Source organism: Phoxinus phoxinus (assembly GCF_949152265.1).
Source record: "Phoxinus phoxinus genome assembly, chromosome: 5".
NCBI classification, from domain to species: Eukaryota; Metazoa; Chordata; class Actinopteri; order Cypriniformes; family Leuciscidae; genus Phoxinus; species Phoxinus phoxinus.
The window spans coordinates 7,810,643-7,833,611 of NC_136880.1; the positions used below are offsets into that span (position 1 = coordinate 7,810,643).

At 38.0% G+C, this 22,969-nt stretch overlaps 2 protein-coding genes across 2 annotated transcripts in view; one reads left to right on the top strand and one right to left on the bottom strand.

Annotated features, from left to right (window-relative positions):
* The window catches only part of LOC306998452 (uncharacterized protein), a 460,366-nt gene that overhangs the window by 83,086 nt on the left and 354,311 nt on the right, over positions 1–22,969 (top strand). The gene's annotated exons all lie outside the window — the stretch shown is intronic.
* cacna1eb (calcium channel, voltage-dependent, R type, alpha 1E subunit b) overlaps positions 1–22,969 on the bottom strand; it is a 138,182-nt gene that overhangs the window by 70,746 nt on the left and 44,467 nt on the right. The window contains exons 4-11 of the mRNA XM_079614372.1: positions 13,305–13,408; positions 12,885–13,043; positions 6,426–6,616; positions 5,901–6,004; positions 4,810–4,925; positions 2,515–2,568; positions 1,994–2,074; positions 1,508–1,717 (exon numbers count right to left, since the gene is read on the bottom strand). Of these exons, the coding sequence (XP_079470498.1) occupies positions 1,508–1,717; positions 1,994–2,074; positions 2,515–2,568; positions 4,810–4,925; positions 5,901–6,004; positions 6,426–6,616; positions 12,885–13,043; positions 13,305–13,408 (1,019 nt within the window). The remainder of the gene's footprint in view (positions 1–1,507; positions 1,718–1,993; positions 2,075–2,514; positions 2,569–4,809; positions 4,926–5,900; positions 6,005–6,425; positions 6,617–12,884; positions 13,044–13,304; positions 13,409–22,969) is intronic.

Here is a 22,969-nt window from a genome sequence, read left to right on the forward strand (position 1 = left end):
CTGTTTGCTGCTATGTCTCACGCAAAGTTCTTATGATGTAAATTTCAGCTTCAGCAGGGGGCGCGGTGGCATGTGAAGCCTAAATATTTGTAACCTGTGCTCATCCTTTGCGTATGTGCCTAAATTTTATTGCACTAATTGTTGGGTCCCCTTGGTGGTAACACTCAGTTACCCTGTTTTTCGCACAGATCAACTTCTTATCCTCATCCTTCAAGAACAGCAGGCACATCAGCATGAACTTCTCTACTTTTGTGATCCTTATTCCTTTCGAGCAGAAACCAAACTGTCCAGAGCAAAGCCCCCACTGTCCTCTCCAGGTCAGGAGGAGTATGGATGCTGTATCCAGAGGACATCCAGAGGGACTATCCAGAGGACGTCCCTGGATTGTAGGTCCAGTGGCACCGCAAACCTGCTCAATCACTTCCATCTCAGATAGGGTTTTAATTATTCTTATTTCTTCTGATTATTTTAATTTCTTCTATGTAAAGCACTTTGAATTACCACTGCTTAGCTTTGGATTTACTGAATGAGCACTGTGCCACTGTTCGTCCGACTGTTTGCACTGTATTTTATTTTCTAAACTGTTTTAATTATTCTTATTTCTTTTATTATTTATGTAATTATTTCAATTTCTTCTATGTAAAGCACTTTGAATTACCACTGTGTATGAAATGTGCTATATAAATAAACTTGCCTTGCCTTGCCTTGCTTTGTATGGGTTCATCCCTTGAAAATGTACCAGTTAGCTCACGGTCAATGGAGTACACACACACACACGCACGCACGCACGCACACACACACACACACACACACACACACACACACACACACGTAGTTGAAAAGTTAATTATAGTTAGTAGAATGTCTAAAGTGGACTATCGAAATAAAGTGTAACTAAATATTCTGCTGATTCAGATGGGTTGCAAAGATTCAGAGGAGTTGCAGTTTGTAGATTGAACTTTGTTGGATGCATACACACACACACCCTTCCTTTTTACTAGACTATTTGTTTTGTTCTAAAGGGGAAGAAGGCATTCTTGTCTGAAGTCGGGGATGTTGTCAACCAAACAATTCAATGGATATTTAAACATAGCAGAATTTGTGAGCCCGTTGCTGTGTAGCTGATCAACTAGTCTTTCGAGTGTTGGGATAATCCAGTCCATAAAGTCAATTTACAAACTGTGTATAGAGCTGTAAAGCTGTATAAACATGAGTGAAAATACCCCATTACTATTTGGGAGGTCATAACTTGAAAAAAATGTTTGTATGTATTATTATTTATGTCCTCTCATGCTAACCTGGTGCAAATATGAGAATAATTAAGATTATTAGACTTTAGATATTTGATCAGCAATTATTTATTTATACTTAAAAGCTTTTAAATATTTTAATCTTAGTAATAAAGTTAATAAAATTGCCTACACAGTCTCAGAAACTTTATCAGGATTATTATTACTTTCAGTAGAAGCGGTATTAGTTACAGTATTAGGGGGAAATAGACACTTACATTGAATAACAGTGAGCCATTCCGGTTGATTGTGATGAACGATGGAAACACAGATGGTGTTGAGACCCACCAGGCTGAGGACTATCCAATAGAAGCTGTCGGTTTTAACCATGCGACGAATAGAGATTCTCAACATGCGTTCCTTGCGCCGCATGTAAGCAGCAGGACCTCGCCTTGCTGTTCGTATACCAACCCTTGGTCGGGGCCCACCTGACACGCAAAAGAAAAAAGAAATACATAGTCTCACAGAATCAATGTCATTTGAAATGTGCTGTTTGTTTTCTATCAGAATATCAATGGTGGTATGTCAAAAGCCTGAAAAATGGAGATGAATTTATGGAATGTGTGTTAATTGTAGATGTTTCCTTCCCTTCAGACAGAGAAATTCTGAGTGGTACCTCAAACATAAAGGCTGATTACAAAAAGCAAAACAAGTCAAGTCTTAATGTGGATGAAAAAAAGAGATGGCCTTTACATTTTACTTACCAACTGTAGAGATTTCAGAATATTTCTCCTCCCCTGGTCCTCGACGCCTCGCATTTTTCTTGCTAGTGGCTCGTTTCAAAACTAAAATTAAAAGGATTAAATGGCAGCACCACTTGTAGGCCTCATGTTTCTTATCATAAAGGTATAGCGATCCAAGTAAATATAAATATGTGGTTAGTGTCTGGAAGCATTTATTGTGGCTGCCATTAGCAAAAATAATCTCCATCCCAAATTATTACTGTCTGAAAATAGGTATTATTTATTTTTATTGAGGCTCTGCAGAGAAGTCACAAGAAAGATTACATTGGGCTAAACTCTTCTACATGATATACATGTATGATTATTAATATCAAATTTAATCAATAACAGCAGTCTTTAAATATGAGCTTTCAAAGTAGATTTTTTGGAATTTCATGTAAAAGTCTTGCATTTTAGGTTTAAAACTGGTTTAAAACCCAAACTCTCCATACACAAGACAACACATTTATTTTTGTGCAGCTCTGTTAAAATGAAATTCATACCATCTAACGCTGACCTCCCAGAATTCTTGTTTTCTTCTGCGAGCATTACTTCCTCTGTAACAGAGAGAGAGAGTGAGAGAGAGATAATCAATATAACTTATTAACATGAATTTACATAATTAAATCGATTATTGGTCAATTAATTTTGCTTCGTGAAAAAAATGACACTTTGTAGGCCTCTTAAAAGTGATCTGCTGTACTGTAGAGGCATCAACTATTCTGAGCACAGACAGGCACACACACAAACACTCCAGTCAGTGAGTCAGTGTCACCTTTTGGTTGACCCTTCTCTGCGTGGGAGAATGAGCAGCTTCACACACACTCATGTTCACCTGAATGTTGTGTTCAGGTGGTGGGTGGCAGGGTGAAATGTGAAAAGAGTGGTGTAGGTGTAGTACACAATCAGAGCTCAGTCTGTCACTGAACCTGGGTAAAGACATGAAACTTTGCTAGCCTGGCTGAAATGGTTTTACAAAGCAAAAAAAATACAAATAAAATTGCATTCAAAACGAGTAATACCACAGAAGTCTTAGCAATTTTAAGAGTGTACTGGAAATATTCTAGTAGCATAATAGCCATCCAAGTTTGAACATTTAGCTTTGCTAGTAAATAATTAGCCAGCGAAGCATCATGAATGAAGCTACGGTCACATCTACGGTGTCCCGCTAGCAGATATTACTGCATCAGCGGCATCGAAAAATCACTTGAGGAAACACAACCACATTTCCTCACTGTATACCCACAACTTCTCCCACACTTCTCAGATAACTTTTTTTGTCATCAATTCATTGTTGACAAGCCTTTTTAAGCTCTTAGCAACTCTTAGTTCCCACTCCAAAATCGTCACATATGCATATGGGGAAAAAAGACTCTTAAAGTCGGCATGAAATCAAAATTGACCTATTTACTTTGTTAGCGGATATTACTAGTCTTGTGGTGAACAATTAATCCGTGCAAGTTAATACACAGAAAACATTTGTTTGCCGAAGTTATCTTTAATCAAAGTTTGAAAAGTTACTTTCGGGTCTGGAATGGTTATTTTTCTGATGACATAGGCTTGACGGCTTGGGTTGGTTAATCGCTTAACCACTCCACTCGAACCGTTACTCTGCTATGGGCGAGAGATGGAGAGGAGGAGCGCTGAAGTGAAACCCTGCCCTCTGTTCAATATTCCGTTTCACTCGGAAATGCGTCACAACACTTGAGAAAAGTCGTTTGCAACTTCCGGTTCACGCGGACTTTAAAGGGTTACCCTGTGCGTTAAAAAGTGATGCCAATGGGGTCCTGGCCGAGCATCCATATGTGAAGTGAGTAGTGAGAACATCTTGCCACAAATCAAATTATTAAAACAAATCAATGCTTTGACGAATCCAATGCCAGGTATTGCAGGCTTGTTTCCCACCCCTAACATACAGTATACACAACATATGACAAAAAAACATGAGTGTTAAACATACAAACTCTATGCTGAAATTGATAACAAAATTTGCCGACATGAATAAATACACATCCGCGATCAACATGAATGAAACGAGACTAACCGACCAACCAATGCGAACACTTAAAGGGATAGTTCACTTTGAAATTAAAGGCTGGTGCATAGATGTATAAACTAGATGTCGCCTTGGCTATGGCAGTTCATTGGAACGAGTGTCTTTAATGCGACAACTAGTGTATATATTTCTATGCACCAGTCTGCGCACACGTCACACAGAAGGAAGCGCTCGCGCCCTCAGATCGCTTGGACCTGGCTGTGTTACAAGAGGTAAAAACTATATAAATACCGTTCTTTTTCTCACACAAACCGCCCGTTTCGTGTCTTAGGCCATCAATGTGTACTTACGATGGGGAATTGTTTAATTTGGACGATGGGGAATTGTTTTCATTTGGACTCTGTGTATGCTCTTTGAGACAGTGACCGTGGACCTGCATGATATGACTGTCAGACAAAAACGGTTTGACCTAAAAATATCAAAATTGAAACTACTGCGGAAAAAAAGACACCTACATCTTGGATGCCCTTGAGGTAAGCTAAAACATACCAAAATTTAATTTCAAAGTGAACTACCCCTTTAACAAAGCAAAACCAACACCAGTATCCATCCTGACTCATTTATCTGACAACAGTTGTTCCACTTTGTACTATTGCTTAACATTACAACAAGATCATTTTTGCAGAAACCAAGTCCTCAAATCCACTTTTTGACAGCATTCTAAAAAATCCAAGTCTGAACAACAATATTGCAAAACCAGCTATATTTAGTATATAAATGAATGCATGCTTCTGACTTGTACCTGCTCTGTCTATCCAGGCCCGGTAGCCGTTGAGTTCTCTCTCCACCTGTTGCTGTCGTCTAAGCTTCATGAAGGCACGTCTGTTCTCCACCCTCTCTCTCTCTTTAGCAAACTCCCTACAGAAATATTTAGGGAATTAAGTGTCATTACACAGATTCACACAATAATTCAGTAAATGATCAATAGATTGGACATCAATTAAGTGCTTTATAAGCTCTGACCTTTTACAATCTATAAAGGGCATGAACAGCTAAGAAACACTGTGGAGGCTGAACGAGGCAAAGAGTACAGTAATCAATCCCTAGTGAACCAATCATCCAGAGTGTGTGTTTTCAGCCCACCCACGACTGCAGGCTCACCAGAAGGCAATCATGCTCTCATTCAGTGAAAACTACAAAACTAATAATCATTAGTTTTTGCATATCAAACCCTGAAATTATTGGATAAGAATAAATAAGATTAAAGATTAGTTGACAAAATAATGAAAAATCGATCATCGATTTCTTTCTGTAGTACACAAATACATTTTTCCATGCAATTACAATGAAATGGGACTGGAGCTTTCAAGACTCAAAAAATCATGCAAAAGCACCAAACAAATATCTAAAAAGTATAATAAAAATAGTTAACATGACTTGTGCATTTTATACACACATTCAGAAGCTATAAGTTAAACTTTATTCACAAAAAATCCTGACATCCACTATAGCTCTCCTTGGACATATTTTATTGTGCATAAAAGAAATAGTGATGTTGATTAAAGAACAAATTTGATCCAGTTTACAACACCAATCACAAATCAGACTGATTCGGTTCTTGAGCTAACTTGAGTAAAATTTTGGTCTGTTCCACACACATAATACTTTAATAAGCTTTTGCCTACTTTTGATGCTTGAAAGTTACAGTCCTCATTCAATGTAATTGTTTTTTTAAGTACAAACAACAACAACAACAACAACAAAACACGGTGCATTGTTAAAATTCTCCTTTTGTGTTTCATAGCAAAAAATTAAATCAGGGTTGAAACAACATGAGCATAAATAGATAATGACAGGATTCCAATTTTTGGGAAGTATTTGTGAATTTCTTACCCAGAAAGGACACCCAAAACAAGGTTGAGCACAAAAAACGAGCCGATAATGATGAGAGGAATGAAATATACCCAATTCCATGTGGATCCTAAAGCATCATTAGTCTGTGGAAAAATAACAATAATCAACGAATAAAGGAAAACCTGAGTAGAAAATAATCACCTGAAGATTATGGTTTAGGCTAAGTGTATGTTTTTTTTATTATTATTTACAATCCAATAAATCTTTCCAGTCTGCAAAGTAAACATTATGTTTGAATAAGTGCAATATAGACATTTACAGTATGATTTCAATGCTATTTACTTTGTTTTCTCCTTAAAGGAGCAAAATCCTGCATAAATGAGTCACATTAAGCAAAGATATTCAGTTGAAGACAAGATCTTGACATATTGTTATATAGAAATCACTGCAAGCACTGCAAAACCATATATTAAGTTGGTATAGGTTAATGAGGATTCATAAAGAGAAAGTATTGAGTATGTAAACATTAGCCAATCAGTCAACTATAAAACAGCATGAACTCACATTGTAGAGGACTGCAGTCCATCCCTCCATGGTAATGCACTGAAATACTGTTAGTACTGCAAACAAGATGTTATCAAACTGAGTGATGCCATCATTGGGCCCAATCCATGAGCCAATGCAGGTGTATTTATCAGGGCACTTCCTCACTCCACACGCAAACTCAACCTCAGAAGAGTCCACGGTCTCATTATCTGAAGGAACAGTGAGAGGAACATTACATGATGCATTCAGTGACTACACAAATATAGCAAATCTAAAGATCGCAGAAACGTTATGCTCCTGTAGTCTTTTTGATAAACAACAGTGTTATATATTTTTTTATCAAACATTAGGTAGATGAACACAATATATTGGTGAAAGCATTATATTAGTGATGCTCACTTTGTTTGCTTTACAGTTAAAAATAAATTTGTTTACTGTACATTAAAATCACCAAGGCAGACTTTAAAGTTAGAGCTTTAGAATTGTGTAGGATGCCATCCTCCTAGTCAGAAGGGGGCAGTGTCTGCTATGACAGACTACATTTAGGGGTGTTTCTCAAATGCTGCATCCTAGTGAAGGCCCTTAATAGACCCAGCCTGATCTTATCCCAAGGCGTCATATACTGACGCTTTTGACATTTCGTCTACATCCAACGCACATGGCACCCTTTTAGTGTCAATATGAGATGCAGATAGATATGGGCCAGAAGGCGCCTCCTAGCGGTCTAACCCTAACCCTACCCCAGACCTAAACCCAACCATAACCGAACAAAGCTCTGTGCGTCTCATATTGACGCTAAAGGGTGCCATGTGCGTTGGATGTAGAAGAAATGTCAAAAGTGTCAGTATATGATGCCCTAGGATGAGAATGCATTGATAGACCAGTTCTTCGGAGGTTTCTATACAAGAATCCTCCTCAACATTAAATGGTAGAATGAGACCGTCCAATGGCATGGCAAAACCAAAAATGTTTCCGTCCCCGCGATCACAGCACTAAAATACTATTACAATTAATTTTGGAAAAATATTTGGTAGCACTTTACTTGAAGGAGTGTGCATAAGACTGACATGACACATTTTCACCTAATTTGTACCACTGTAGTTGAGGTCAAGAAGAATAATTCCTGACACAGTTATAATGGCCTCATGACAGTCAATGTCAAAACCAACCACATGAAAGTTTAATGTAATGTCAGCCCGTAAAGCTAAGTGGTTTCTTAAGTTTGATCATTTATCTGCTATGTCATGTTTATGACATATTTATGACATTTATTTATGATGTGCATAATTTATGATGTATTGGTTTATTTCATAACGGTTCAGCGAAAAGAGGAGGAGCAAACGTTCCCTGGTGCTATTGAGCAGTTTCAGAAAACAATTCCGCCACAGACCAGGAAAAACCTAGTCTAAAGTCATGCTATTTTAAGGGCGCATGCTTGGCCATAATGTAGCATGTGTACAACGTACATACACTTTGCTGAAACAATACACAGACGCAGCAGTTCATATTTTTGGAAACCATACATAATTACAAGGAAAAATATTACCACACGAGGGAGATCATTGTGGTGTCCATGAAGATGTGAAAAAATAGGCATAATTCTAGCTTACACATTTACCCAAATTATTCAGGCTAATTGTAGTAATGACGGATCAAACCTGTTTGATCAATAGTGGCGAGACACATCGGTATATAAGGACATCTGACAAAGTGGGTTGTCCATCAAGAACCAGGAAACAAAATTCTGAAGACTGCGAAATCAACGTTAGTTGCGTGCGCCTGGCAAACCCGCTGTTATAATAGCAATCCGCCATGGAACAAGCGCATCTGCTCTTAAAGGGAATGTGAGAGGACGCTCCGATTGGTTTATTGCACGTTACGCCCAAACCACACCTATGAGTAATGAAGCTACTTCAGACCAACACATTTTAGATTTTGCGTCGAGATCCGGCCACAAAGTTACTTTTAATACTTGCGCTTCAGAGAAAAACTTTTCATATATACATTACTTTCCATAAATAGTAACTACGTAACGCAATTAGTTATTTTTTTAAATGAGTAACACAATATTGTAAAACACTACTTTTAAAAGCAATTGTCCCCAACAGTGAATAACAAGGCTGTGGTCTCCCGGGGGGTTCCATCGTTACATGTGCGTGTGTGGCAGGGCCGGAGTGGGACTCATTTTCAGCCCTGGAGTTTCATGCCTTAGACTGGCCCACTTTAGTTCCCAACTGATTATATTAAGATAATGTAATTAAACCCTCAGTATATAAGTCTGCAATAGTGCACTGTTCTTTACAGCCTTGTAATTCATTGTATTTTAAAAAAATATATAATTTTCTATTCAGTGCAATAGCCGTACACAGGGTTTTATAAATACAAAGGTCCCAAAAGTGATCTGGCTAGGGGGTTCGGGGGCATATTATTTTCCCACTGTCATTGTCAAAGAACATAGGCTATGTATATCTGTGTTTATTACAATGGAATCCATTGTAATAAAGTTATTCTCATTCTGGGCACAGTATGCAATAGGCTATTCCTCTACCTGCTCTCCTCTCTCATCTCCATCTGTCATTCTTCGATTATTAATGTCAGTCGTTTAAAACTTCTATCGTAAAACAGCCGTTTAGTTTAGTCATTTGCATCTTATCTCGTGAAGCGTCGTGTTGGGATTCACGCGCGGCCACGGCTCGCGCTTCTGTGAACATAAATCCTGCTTGCTTTGATCGGTCATCTCAAACATTTTGCCATTGCTGACGAGCGGTGTTTGAGTGCTGAAGCAGCTCAGATGAGGAGGTCGGTTATCGTCGCGATATGCGAATCATTGCAGCACTAAATTAGAGTTAATATTAGGCAATTATTTCACAACGTTCATTATACACTCAGAAAAATTAGCGAGGTCTGGACTTCAGAGACCTCAATGGTGGGTATGGCCCTGACTCGTAGGCTATTTGGCTATATTTTTATTATTATTCAGGCCTTTTCAGCGCCGACTGAAAATAATAAAAAAATTGTGTCGCTGCGCTGTGACTGGAGCCTATATAGGAAAGCATTCAACCAATAAACCAAACCAATAAAACAGAACGGCCCACTGGGAATTCACCCGGTGCTCCCGATTAGCCAATCCGGGCCTGCCATCAGCAGTTAATTTACAACTAAACAAAAGAAAACGTGCACCTTCATCTTGTCTTCCAGTACATAATGAAATGTGATGAGCTCAGTACCAACTCATTTTCTGTAAATTCCTTTTCGTGGATTGGAATTCGTTCAGATGATTGTGGGTGACTGGAGTACACGAAGGATACACTTGATGCATCCTTCAAAATACGCTGAATGAAAGGTGCGAAATGAAGGCTGCCTTCCTAGGATGCTTAAAGTTGAGACTGGCTTCGAAGGAGCTTGATGACGTGGTGGAAGCCTAGTTTTGCAGCCTTACTAGGACGCAGCTTTCCATTTGAGAAACACCCTAGATTTCACCTCAATTACAGTCAAACAGTTTACTGTTAATCATGGCCTTGATAGACATTTCTGAAAGGCCATCAATGGAGAAAGATCCCAGCAGAGACTGTGTATTCTCACGAAATAATATTGCTTGTAATATTAGATCTTGTACTCATTCTGGATCTTCTTTGGAGTGTGAAATAGATCTATATATGTCCTTATCTGCTGCCTTTGATGTCACAGCTCAGGATAGATGCTAATGAAGGGCTTGGGATTGTAAGCATTCTGCTTGTGCCTTCTGCCAATCACAGTTGTCATGACATTACTTTCCAGAGGCCCTTAACTCTTTCCCCTCCACTGAGAGAAATATCCGTCATTTATGAAACAAGGCTTCCCTGCCATTGACAATTTTTTTTTGTCTTTCCGTGCTTTCACTGTTATATGGTAGGGGGTGCTATTACACATCTTCTGAAAGAGTACTGAATCTCCTGATCAAAACACAGGTGATGAAGAAGCAGAAACCAGCGATATCATATGTAAAATAACGCGATCATCAACATTTAACGGCGTATAAATCAAAATTGCCTAATGTTACTGAAAGGTTGACCTAGGACGAGCTTTAGGACTGTGAAGTTTTGGGGTGTTGATGGACTCGATCTACTCCATCTGTGTTTTGATCATCGTTCTGAATCCGATCTGGATGTTATCTATGACGAAAACTAATTTTTCTCAGCTTTTTGCTCAAAAAAGCTTTATGCTTTTTTTATGAATTGTACCCACATTCAAGACTAGATAAAAAAATAATGCATTAAATTAGAATTAGAATCAGGGGCTCTGTTCTTTCTTTTGATACATTGCATGGTCAGATATTCATACAAAAAATAAAACATACAATTTTGTGAAAATCATAAAAAATAAAAAACCGCTGGCGGGGAAAGAGTTAAGTGAAATGTCACATGGCTGTTAGATTTAGATGATTGGCTCATGGTGTGTTCAAGTCATGTCGGAAAGATCATTTTAACAAGTTAAACACACATGAACCCCACTACAAAGTCGTAATTACAAGTGGGGAAACTCTAATACTTCATTGTATTAGATGAGTTGGGGGCGTGTCAGCCCCGCTGTACATTATTTTTAACATTGCGAGTGTTAGCTTAGTGATGAGCGTGATGCAAAATGAAAACAATCTGCTTGGCTCTCTGAAGGGAAATCTACAACTTAAAACTCATCCAGATGAAACCACTGATAAAATTATTTATTTATTTATTTAATTTTTTAACCATCAATTTTATTTATTGTTCATATTTAATTATCTTCTACTTCAGGTATGTAACTAAACTCCTCGGATTGAGGCTTATATCTCATGCTCGGTGATGCTGGCTGCACCTCATCATCACAATGAAGGTCTCTGATGAGGATCCAGCCTACTGTGTATGGTAAGGTTTAAGACTACCTTCAAGAAAGACGACATGAACAATGAATGGCTGAAACTGGCTTCAGCCCCTGAACCACGTTTAAAGGACTTGAAGTGCCTATCAATGCGAGAGAGGGAACCGGTGTGGGCCAGCCTTAAGAATCCACAACCAGGGCATAAAATTGACACTCACCATAAGGCAGTAAAAATCAGTGTTGGCGAGTACATCAAACGTTTCCAACAATGGTTAATTCCAGAGAAATCAGCAATTTTAACCAGTGTTACGGACCTTGTCTGTGCGTCGCCTGCCAATGACGTCATATCCGCGCTACCCTTGGTTTCCTTTTTTACTTTTATAGAAACCATGGTGACTGGTAACCAGGGTTCTCGACCCAGCCTGTTTCATACCACCGTAACGTTAATAAAACTTTTACATTTACTCACAATTGCTGTCCTGCAGCAAAACATGAGAGCAGTTTTAGCGTTTTAGACCAAACATGAGTGAGTGCGACCTGGACGCATCAGTGAATGCTGAGATATTTAGCTAAATAAACTGATCCTGCCAGAAGAATAGCATGAGAACTTTATTATGTCTGTTCCGTCTGTATCATCTCACTGAGCTTTTATGAGGTTTTACGCATGCGCAGTAAGGTTAATGATTCATTTAGCTTCAGTGTGGATGAGAAACGCTAGTGTGGACGGAGAGAATTTAGAAACGAAACGCCGTTTTAAATCTACCTGGATTAATGCAGACGTGGCCTCAGAATCAGAGGAGGAAATTGAGCCTAGCAATGCTCTACATCACAACGGAGCTCAGCGCAGTATTGAGACGGATAATTACAATATAGTGTGCTCTACAACTCATACAGGGGCTCATGTTAAACTTTCTTCCTTGGCTTGCAAATATCTGGCCACCCCTGCAACCTCTGTACTACATGACAGACTTCTCTCACTGGCTGGCAACATTGTATGTATGTATGTATGTATGTATGTCATGGCCATGTATACGTGATAGGCTTATGTTCAGTCATAAATAAATAAATAAAAATTTAAATGCTCATCTAACATAATAATGACTTTAATTGATATTTTTTGGGCTAATTTCTCAGCCAATATTCATGTGTGATTAAAAACGATTAATTAGATTAATTAGATCAATTAGTCGTCATATCATGTAATTAATTAGATTTAAATATATTGTGTATAAACACTATATATATAGATTAAATGTACAGCACCTTCAAAAGTTTAATAAAAACGTAGAAAAAAGCAAAAACATACCTGATGCGCATTCCTTCTTCATTTTTTTAGAAGTAATTTAAAAAATCATACTGAATATTTAGTAAAAAAAAAAGAAAAAAAAAAGTACATAGCCATTTTGCTTCGACCAAAGTGACTTGAACACACTTGACATCCTGATTACCAATTACAAACTCGTAAAAACAAACTTCCCAGGGGGACTTGATCGCACAATTTAAAAACCTTTCTGTAGAACTCAGCAACCAAGATCAAAGATTTCAAATTACATACTTCATAGCAGATGTATTGTGTTTGCCATATTACAACTGTCCAGCACTCCTGTTTCACTTTGAGTTAAATACCAAAAAGATTCTCCATACCGAGTATATCTGGATAGGGCAGGCAAGTGTGGTGTAATTTGCCACTGTAAAACTCCAGACCGATGATAGCGAACATCAGGATGGCAAAGAAGAGCAGAAGACCGATTTGCAGCAGGGGCACCATCGCTTTCATAATGGACTTCAGAACTATCTGTAAACCTGGTGGAATTCAAATGGATTAGTACAAAGTACTTCTTGCCAATAAGTGGTTTTACTTAAAGTAAACTTTTACTTTTATCTCCAACTCCAACTAAACACACCTGAACCAGTTAAATCAATGTCTTACTACTAGAGACTTCCAGGTAGGCGTGTTGAGGCAAGTTAGAGCTAAACTCTGCAGGACAGCGGCCCTTCAGGAGCAGGTTTAAACTGCCTTGATTTAGATTAATATATGTAGTGGGAATAGGTTGAGTAACTTACTGGGGATTCCCGAAACTAGCTTGAGGGGTCTTAACACACGCACAGCCCTAAGGGTTCTCAGATCCACGGGAATATTCATATGAGAACCAGCAGTGGCCAGAATCCTGAGGGAAAAAGCACACACACAACGAAAAAGAGAAATAAGGCTTCATCAAAACAGCTGTTAAATGTGATCTAAATAAATAAAAAATGTACACAGCAATAAATGACATAATTTATGCAGTAGTTTTCACATCTAACATTACATTTGTCAAAACTGCATGCTTGATTTAACCTTGAATCATAAAATCATTCAAGGTGAATTTTGATTAATTTACAATATCAAATGTTGTGATTCTCTACACAGTGATAATAGCAGTTCAGATGTAAAAATGGGGTTACACTACGAGTAATTACCCCCCAAACAAGTACTGGTAATATAAGGTAACTACATGGGTCAAGGTTAGGTTTAGGGGTTCAGGGTTACTACCTAGTTATTACCCAGTTATTGTCATTACTATGATAAGTACATAGTACGGTATGTACATGCGGAACTGTAAAATAAAGTGCTATTTTATTATATATAAAAACGTGATTTAATAAATAAGACTTTGCAACAAGGTTAATCAAGGTTAATGCATTAATTGACATTCATTAACATACATGTATTGCAACACTAAATTAGTAAATGCAGTAAAAATGCATTCATTAATGTTAATTAATTTCTAATTTAAAAAAAAGTGTTAAGATTGAATGATATTCTTAAATGAGTTGAGGCTATGATAACATGTAGGATGCCGCGCACGCAGGTCAGTTCAGGTCAGGAGTTTCTCCTGTTCATCAGTTAAAAGGTGTGAACGACCTGACAAAAGAAACGGGAAGTGGGCACTAATATGGCATGCGGTGTGAACATTAGTGAGAGCTGTTTTAGCAGTATGTGCACTTCCCAGAAATGTCACAGTGATAAATACATTTGACAAAAATATCTGTGAGCACTAAGACCATTTTTAATATTCAGGAGGAACTTAAAGTCATGAGCTCTAGGATAAATTTGAACAAGAGAATAATAATTACAGTATGGAAGAGGAAAGAGGAAAAAGCGAGCGAGCCATGGAGCGAGTGAGTGGATGAAAGCATTGCTCGGGGGTGTAAATGGTGTGAAAATTCAAGGTTGTGAATCTTTCTGTAGCCTCCAGAACTGCACCACGTCCGTACTATTATACATTATGATTTGAATCAACAAATCCTTCATATCTGCCACAGGAACAGAGAGGAGCCCGTTTCATTATCCATTTTTATAAACAGCGGTTTCTTACAAGAGCTTTCAATCTGTGATTCAAAAGAACTTATGTAATGCTTTCTGATCAATCAATGGAGAATGTAGGCTCTGTACTATGTTTAAAGCATACTGGGAATTAAAAAATGGGACAGTATGTTTAAGAATAATCTGTGTCTTTAGATAACAACATTTCACAAATGTACTGTAGTGTATGATAACTTTTTTAACACATGCTGTGTTTTGCACATGTCATAATAAGCAATTATGTTTGTACCTTTGTTTTCGTGGCTTACATTTATATCAATCAGTGTAACATGACCAAACACTATTAATTATTTCACAATTTGGTTTCTTTGTACCTGCCAGTGAAAAAGCTGAAATCCAAACATGAAATGAATATGGGCTCACCCACACATGAACACCTACACACAACACTGAACTGAGCTCTGAGAGGCAGTGAAGGGGGAGGGGATGGAGGAAGATGGAGGAATAACATTATCAACACTTAGTGGTGAATCATCAGCATATCTGCAGCAAATGCTTCATCTTTCACACACTATGAAAGAAAAGGCTTCATGCCGAGTCTATGCTGTGTTCTGAACATCTGATCGCACTATATGCTCATGCAACTTTGTTGTCCACATCCTCAAGATACAGGGGAAGATGGGGAACCTTAAAGGGTTAGTTCGCCCAAAAATGAAAACTCTGTCATGATTTACTCACCCTCATGTCATTACAAACCCGTAAGACTTTCAGTCATCTTCGAAACACAAATGAAGATATTTTTAATCAAATCAGAGAGATTTCTATCCCTCCATTGACAGTCCACGCAACTAACACTTTGACACTTCAAAAAGTTCATGAAAAGGTTGTGAAACGAATCATTTGTAATAACTAATACATGGATCACACTCAACTCAACTCAACTCAACTTTATTTATAGAGCACTTTCAACACCACAAGTGGAACCAAAGTGCTGTACAGAAAATATAAAAGAGATAAATAAAAACAAGAACATAAAAACAATGCAAACATACACAGTTTACAAAGCATTTTCATATGTTTGAGAAAACAAATATGTTTTAAGCACACTCTGAAAAACACCCAAAGAAGGAGAAGATTTTACAGAAAGAGGAAGGTCATTCCAGAGCCTAGGAGCTGCAACAGAGAAAGCTCGATCACCTTTACATTTCAAACGAGATTGTGGAACCATGAGGAGCAATTGATCATTTGAACGCAGCGATCTACTGGATTGACAGCGACTGATTAAATCAGTAACGTACTCTGGTGCTAGGCCATGCAGAGACTTAAAAACATACAACAACGCTTTTTAATGGATTCTATATCGTATCGGTAACCAATGTAGTTTCATTAATACCGGAGTAATATGCTCTCTCTTCTTAGTACCTGTTAAAAGTCTGGCAGCTGAGTTCTGAACAAGCTGCAGACGGGAGAGAGAGGCCTGACTCACACCCAGATACAACACGTTACAGTAGTCCAAGCGGGATGACACGAAGGCATGAACAACCTTCTCCATGTCTTCGAAATAGAGGATAGACTTCAATTTAGATATTGATCTTAAATGGAAAAAAATATTCTTAACAACAGCATTGATTTGCCGGTCAAATCTCAGAGTCAAAAATGACACCAAGATTTCTCACGCTAGACAGTTTTTTCCCAGGAAACAATCCCAGGCAGTCATCATCCACACACCCCTTATTTCCAAATAAGATCATCTCAGTCTTATCCTCATTTAATTGGAGAAAGTTAGTCGCCAGCCAGCACCTAACCTCAGTCAAGCATGCATGCAGGGACTGAATGACACATTTATGCCCATGTTTCAGTGGTAAATAAATTTGAGAATCATCCGTATACACATGATACTGAATCCCAAATTTCTCAAATATAGAACCCAGAGGGAGCATATAGAGTGAAAATAAAATTGGTCCCAGTATAGAGCCCTGCGGAACCCCACACACAAGACGGGCAACAGTAGAGGAATGATCCTCTAAACGAACCGAAAAGTCCTATCTTTCAAATAGGAAGATAACCACTTCAGGGCTGGACCCTGAATACCAACCTGATCCCTAAGACGATCAATGAGAATATTGGGTCCCACTTTATATTAAGTGGCTTTAAGTACTATGTACTTACATTGACATTAATAATTTGATACAATGGACTTATTGTGTACATACATGTTTTTACATTGTACTTATATTTTTAAAATACCTGCATGTAATTACAGCTGTAATTAATGTATGTAATTACATTTGTAATTACACTGTTGACCCTTCCCTTATACCTTAACCCACCCTTAAACTTACCCATACCAGCACACCTGTCCCTAACCTTACCCGTATCACACCTCATAGCAGCAAAAGTGTTTTACAATACAACATGAACACAATAAGTACATTGTACTTATTTTTCGATGTAAGTACATAGTACTTAAAGCCACTTAATTTAAAGTGGGACCAAATATTGTGATCAACTGTATCAAATGCTGCGGTAAGATCTAACAATAGTAGAACAACACGGTTTCCAGAATCAACTCCCCGTAGGATGTCATTAGAGACCCTCAAAAGAGCAGATTCTGTACTGTGGCCAGCTCTAAAACCTGACTGAAATCTATCAAAAATGTAATTTCTCATTAAAAAGTCATTAAACGGTGCATTCACAATTTTTTCGAGTATCTTAGATATAAAAGGCAATTTCGAAATGGGACGAAAACTGCTCATCTCAAAGGGGTCTAACCCGCTTTTTTTGAGAAGGGGCTGAATGACCGCATGCTTAAAACTAACCGGAACAACACCAGATGACAAACTGATGTTCATAATTGACAAAATACTTGGGCCAATGGAATCAAGTACCTGCTTGAACAGAGCAGAAGGAAACACATCGCCAGGAGACCTGGTGGGCTTCATATGTTATATCTTTAAGCTGCTGCAGGGAAACGGGCATAAAACAGGTAAATTGACTAGGAGGGTCAACAGAAGCAATACAATCATTGCTAACAGATGAAATCTGAGATCTAATTCCATCAATCTTACCAATAAAAAAGTTTAAGAACTTCTCACACATGTCAACAGAAGGAGGAAGTGATGGAGTAGCAGTGGGGTGAAGCACAGCATTTACAGTAGAGAAAAGTACTCTAGAGTTATGACAGTTTCTGGAGATGATGCCAGAAAAGTAATTTGATCTAGCTTTAACAGTTTTTTGATATTTATTCAAACGGTTCTTCAAAATCTCATAAGAGATCTGTAGTTAGACACTGTTAGAGCTTACCAGTTTATTGTACAGTAAAACACTGGCAACACTGTTGCCAGTAATTTACTGTTAATTGTACAGTTCTTTACTGCAATCTACAGTATTTTACTGTAAAAATACAATGCACTAAATTAAAACTCGAGTTAACTCATTGCACTTGCAGAAACCAACTGCCTTAAATAGACCCACAGTCGTTTTAAATGTATTAACTAAAATTTATAATGCACTAATATTGTGAGCAAAGTATTACCGTGAACTTTCATTTGAGACCACTAAAAAAATATAGTAAATAAAGAGATTTCCACTGGACTAGCAACTACACAGTCACCGCCTGTTAAATACAGCAACATGCAGCATATCATCAAAGTTTCTAGATCTTCTCCTGGACTGAACCACAGGCTCTACTCTTCAGCACAACGGTGACCCACAAAACTACATTTTACAGTAATCTGCTGGCAACAGTGTTGCCAGTATACACCTGTTTTATAACTTACAGTTTATTACTGTTAAAATACATTTTGTGGGTGTGTTATCTTACACTGTTAACCCTTTCAACCCCACAGGAAAATCCACACTACAAAGAGTAAAATGTAACATTGACGCAGTGTTGCAGTGAGATAATTACGTGAATATGTAAGTGATTGTTGAGCATTAGTGATGAACACCTGCTGTTAACAAGCAGAATCACTGAAGGAAAGAGGAACACACGAACAGAAAATGGAGAAACACAAGAACTACAACTGACTTCTAGCGATTATTACACTTATTATTAACCAGTAAGACTTTATTTCTGTCATACATCTACAGAAGTTGTGATTGAGATGTTTAATTGAAAATGTTTGGTTTAAAGTTACCATTATGGAGATCAGTGTTTGCTTTAGTCGGGTTCTGGACTCTTGACTTTTAAGTTTTTCTCTTGCTTGAACTTTGTTTTTGCAAGCCACACTTGTGCACACACATGCACGGTTTGTGAATGCAATTTGTTTAATTGAATATGATGACAAAATCATCATATAGCCTGTTCATTCACTAATCTCATTCAGAGTTTAATTCTGTATCAAAAGTGCTACATTACCACCACTGTGAAACTACAGAAATTAGTTAAAATTAGGACTTTTTTTAACACCTCGTGCACAACCAAAGAAACAGAGCTACCCTGTCTTGTTGAAACACAGATATATCAAAAATCTGCACGTTTCTCAACAATGGTGGCAATATTTATTTATTTATTCATACTGCAGTGCATGCTGGGAGGTATATACTATCCTGGAACCCAGCATGCATTGCGACATGAAACATTTGATTGTCACCATTGTTAACCAAGGGGGTAATCCATCCGCCGGAAAAGCTTCCCCGGGCGCCGCCATTGATTAGCGGACCCCTTCTAAAGAAACACAAAAATGTATAAAAGGCTCCATTACCTTGTATCTTACGTTATGGCCCCGTAGAAGCAGTTTTTGTAAAAATAGGCTAACGATTGCGTCATAACCACGCGACTCTGTCGCACAAGTCGAGAAATTACAGTATAGACCGGCGGAGAAGCTCGCAAGCAATCGGGGGGACGTGGAGGCATAAAGTCAAGGGAGAAGCCCATAGAGAGTGATAAAGTTGCTCCCGCTGCTAGCTCATGGACAGCTAATACTCCCACTCTCCGTCTCTGTGAGATTTGGAAGGGAATGATTCAGATTTCTCTCTGCACAGCTACTAGAAGACCTACAGCTGTCAGACAGGTTGCTCACGTCACATCTACGTCGTCAAGCTCAGTTTGAGCCTGCGCAGTTCGCCCAGCCATTAGGAAGTGAGTGCTTCTAATTGACTTCACTTTTCTCTGTTGAAACCTATGGGGTCGCTGTGTCCAGTTTATACACTGTCTATGTTGTTAAGGTTCAAATGCTGATTGTTGATGTCTGTGTGTTTCTAAGTCAAGGAGGAGTTCAAAATGTTTAAATGCACTATTTTATATATAGTGCTTATATACTTTATAATAAATGTTTACAGAAATATTGCTGGATTTAATGTTGTATCACAGATATATGATTAATTAAAGCTGCAAGCAGCATTTGTCGGTGTTCAAGCTTTTAAGGCCTTTAAGGCCTTTAAGCACATTAACGTTAAAAGACATTAAGATTTATTTAGCAAGCATTTAATCACTGACATCATAGATGGAAAAACACCATTTACAGCCAATACAGGCAATTTACCATAGGAAATATATGCTTTAAAAGCTTTTTAACAGTTATAGCGCCACCTATGGTCCGATCTCCATAAAATTTTGCATGCTTGTTAATGATGTTATTGCACATATTCTCACCAATTTTTGTGAAGTTTTGAGTTTTTATTTAGGATTTATAGGCTTTTAAGTGTATTTTGACACGCCCCTTTTCTTAAATTACCCTCTTATAGCCATCCAAATGCAAAAGTTCAACTTTTTTTAATAATTATTGATCTAGGGAGTCCAGAGAATTGTTCTAGACTGGTCTGGTTCCGATCGGGCGAAAAACCAGGGACTAGTTCGCAAAAGTAGGTTTTTAACGTAATTGCGTATAATTAATGAACAATTCGATTGACAGCATTAGTTCTAGAGGCAAAGTTGTTCAACATGAGGAGATCTATCAAATGATATGCATATTCTGACGATATTTGTAACACCACGTGATTACAGAGCCGTAAAACTCGTTAGCGCCAACTAGTGGCCGATTTTTTTCAAAACTCTTACAGACCTTTAGGGCCATGAGTTGAACATGGCCATCGAGTTTTGTTACGATTGGCCTCCGTTAACCTTGTCTAATGGGTGCTTAAACTTCATTGGCCAATGGCGGCCATTTTTTTTTTAGATACGCCAATATCCTTCTAGATATTCATGGCCCCTTGGGCCAAGACACTGCATACCAAATTTCAAGTCAATCGGACAAACGGTCAGGTGTTTATACGTTTTTTCTGTGTTATAGCGCCACCATGTGGCCAATCGACGCGTTTTTTTTTGTCGTGACCTCAAATTGACCTCCTACACATGTGTACCAAGTTTGGTGAAGTTATCTCATTTACTACTTGAGTTATAGGCGTTTTAGTAATATAGGCTCCGCCTACAACGTTAATTTTACGCCCCCTAGCGACCGTTAATCGATAATTGAACTTTTTTTCAATAATTATTGATTATCAGACTCCAGAGAACATTTCTGCATTGGTTTGGTTCCGATCGGGCAAAAAACCAGGGACTAGTTTGCAAAAGTAGATTTTTGACAAAATTCAAAATGGCGGAAAAATTTGCATACCGGAAATGAAATCGGAGATATACATTTTTTACGTCAGGTGGTCAGCTTTCCAATGATATAAGACACTTGAGTCTACGACATACGGTCTAGGAGTTATGACCAGTTTTGCGCAATTGGTCGCTATAGCGCCACCTATGGGCCAATCGGGGTCATAATTTGATAACCTCTCCTCGATTTTTGTACTACCTTGTGGCAAAGTTTCAAGTCTCTAGCTCTTACGGTTTGGGCTGCACGATGCGTTTTACAGGAGAATAATAATAATAATTAAAGCTGCAAGCAGCATTTATCGGTGTTCAAGCCTTTAAGGCCTTTGAGCACATTAAAGCATTTAAGACATTAAGTTGTATTTAGCAAGCTTTTAACCACTGACATAATAGATAGAAAAGTCCATTTACCATGATTTACAATTTAACATACATTTAGCATGATTTACCATAGTTTACCATGATTTATCAAAGTTTACCATGATTTACCATGTTCTAGTATGATTCACCATGATTTACCATGACTTACCATGTTCCAGTATGATTTACCATAGTTTTCCATGATATACCAAGTTCTAGTATGATTCACCATGATTTACCTTGTTCTAGCATGATTTACAACAATTGAATACATTCTAGTTTGATTTAATATGATTCTAGCATGATTTACCATAGTTTACCATGATTTATCTTTGTTTACCTTGATTTACCATGTTACAGGATGATTTACCATGTTACAGGATGATTTACCATGTTACAGGATGATTAACCATGATACACCACATTCTAGCATGATTTACCCTATTTACTGTGATGTTTCTAGCGTTATTTACCATGATTTACCATGTTGCTAGCAATAATGTGAAGCATCAGAACAAATGAAGTGATAAACTCTGACAAAATATGATTGTGTTATAATAGTAATCGTTATGTAAGGGATTTTTTAGTGTCTAAATATATACATGTAAAATGAAAGTGAGCCAATAAGTGGTCTTCTACTGCCCTCTGCTGGACATTCTACTTATTAATAGTCTTTTAACATGTACTTTTACAAGTCTTGATTTTTACCAGTATTTTGCACTAAACCAAACCAGTTTTTCCATGTTAACTCCATTATGCATGCTTACACACATTACACGTCCATCAAAATAACAAAGATATAGCTTTAAGCATTTGTTTGTTAGTCAATGCTGAAAGCTGATAAAAAGATTACAAATATAATCCTGCTGCTCTCTCTAGTGGACAACACTGGTATTGCAGCCTCTATCTTCCAGTTGAAGTGAATGAATGAATGGAAATTTGGTTTTTCACTTATATTATGGGAACGAGAAAATCGGAGCTTAGATAGTGCTCGAGGGGCCCTGTGTAATGAGACCATCCTGGTGTTGGTGGGCGATTGGGGCCGGGAGTTATTCCCGTTCAAATGCAATCCTTTTTTGGCTTATATCTCGAGAATGCCCGGGCCAAATCGCACCAAAATCGAATCGAAGCTAGGCGGGGACGGGCCCTTTCCAACAAGCTATCCCACAAGGATCGGGGTGGTCTGGTTCGGGAGTTACAGCCGTTCAAATTTGGAGGTCTCGTTCCTGAGCTCCGCGACAATAGATTTCAATTAAGAGCCTGGAGAGGACCTTACCATCAAAATTTGAGCGCGCAACGACTTTCCGTACTGATCCGCAACGAATTTGTACTGCGGGGGGCGTGGCCTAAATGGCGGCCTCCGTTTCACTTTCACTTCCACAATTCCCATTTCTCAGTGTGATACAATTGTCAATAGTAATACTCCAATAGATGAATTTTGTCAAAATGTGATTGTAAATGTTAAAATAGTGATTTTATAAAGTCTAAATATGAATTATAGAACAATATTAGTGAGTAGTA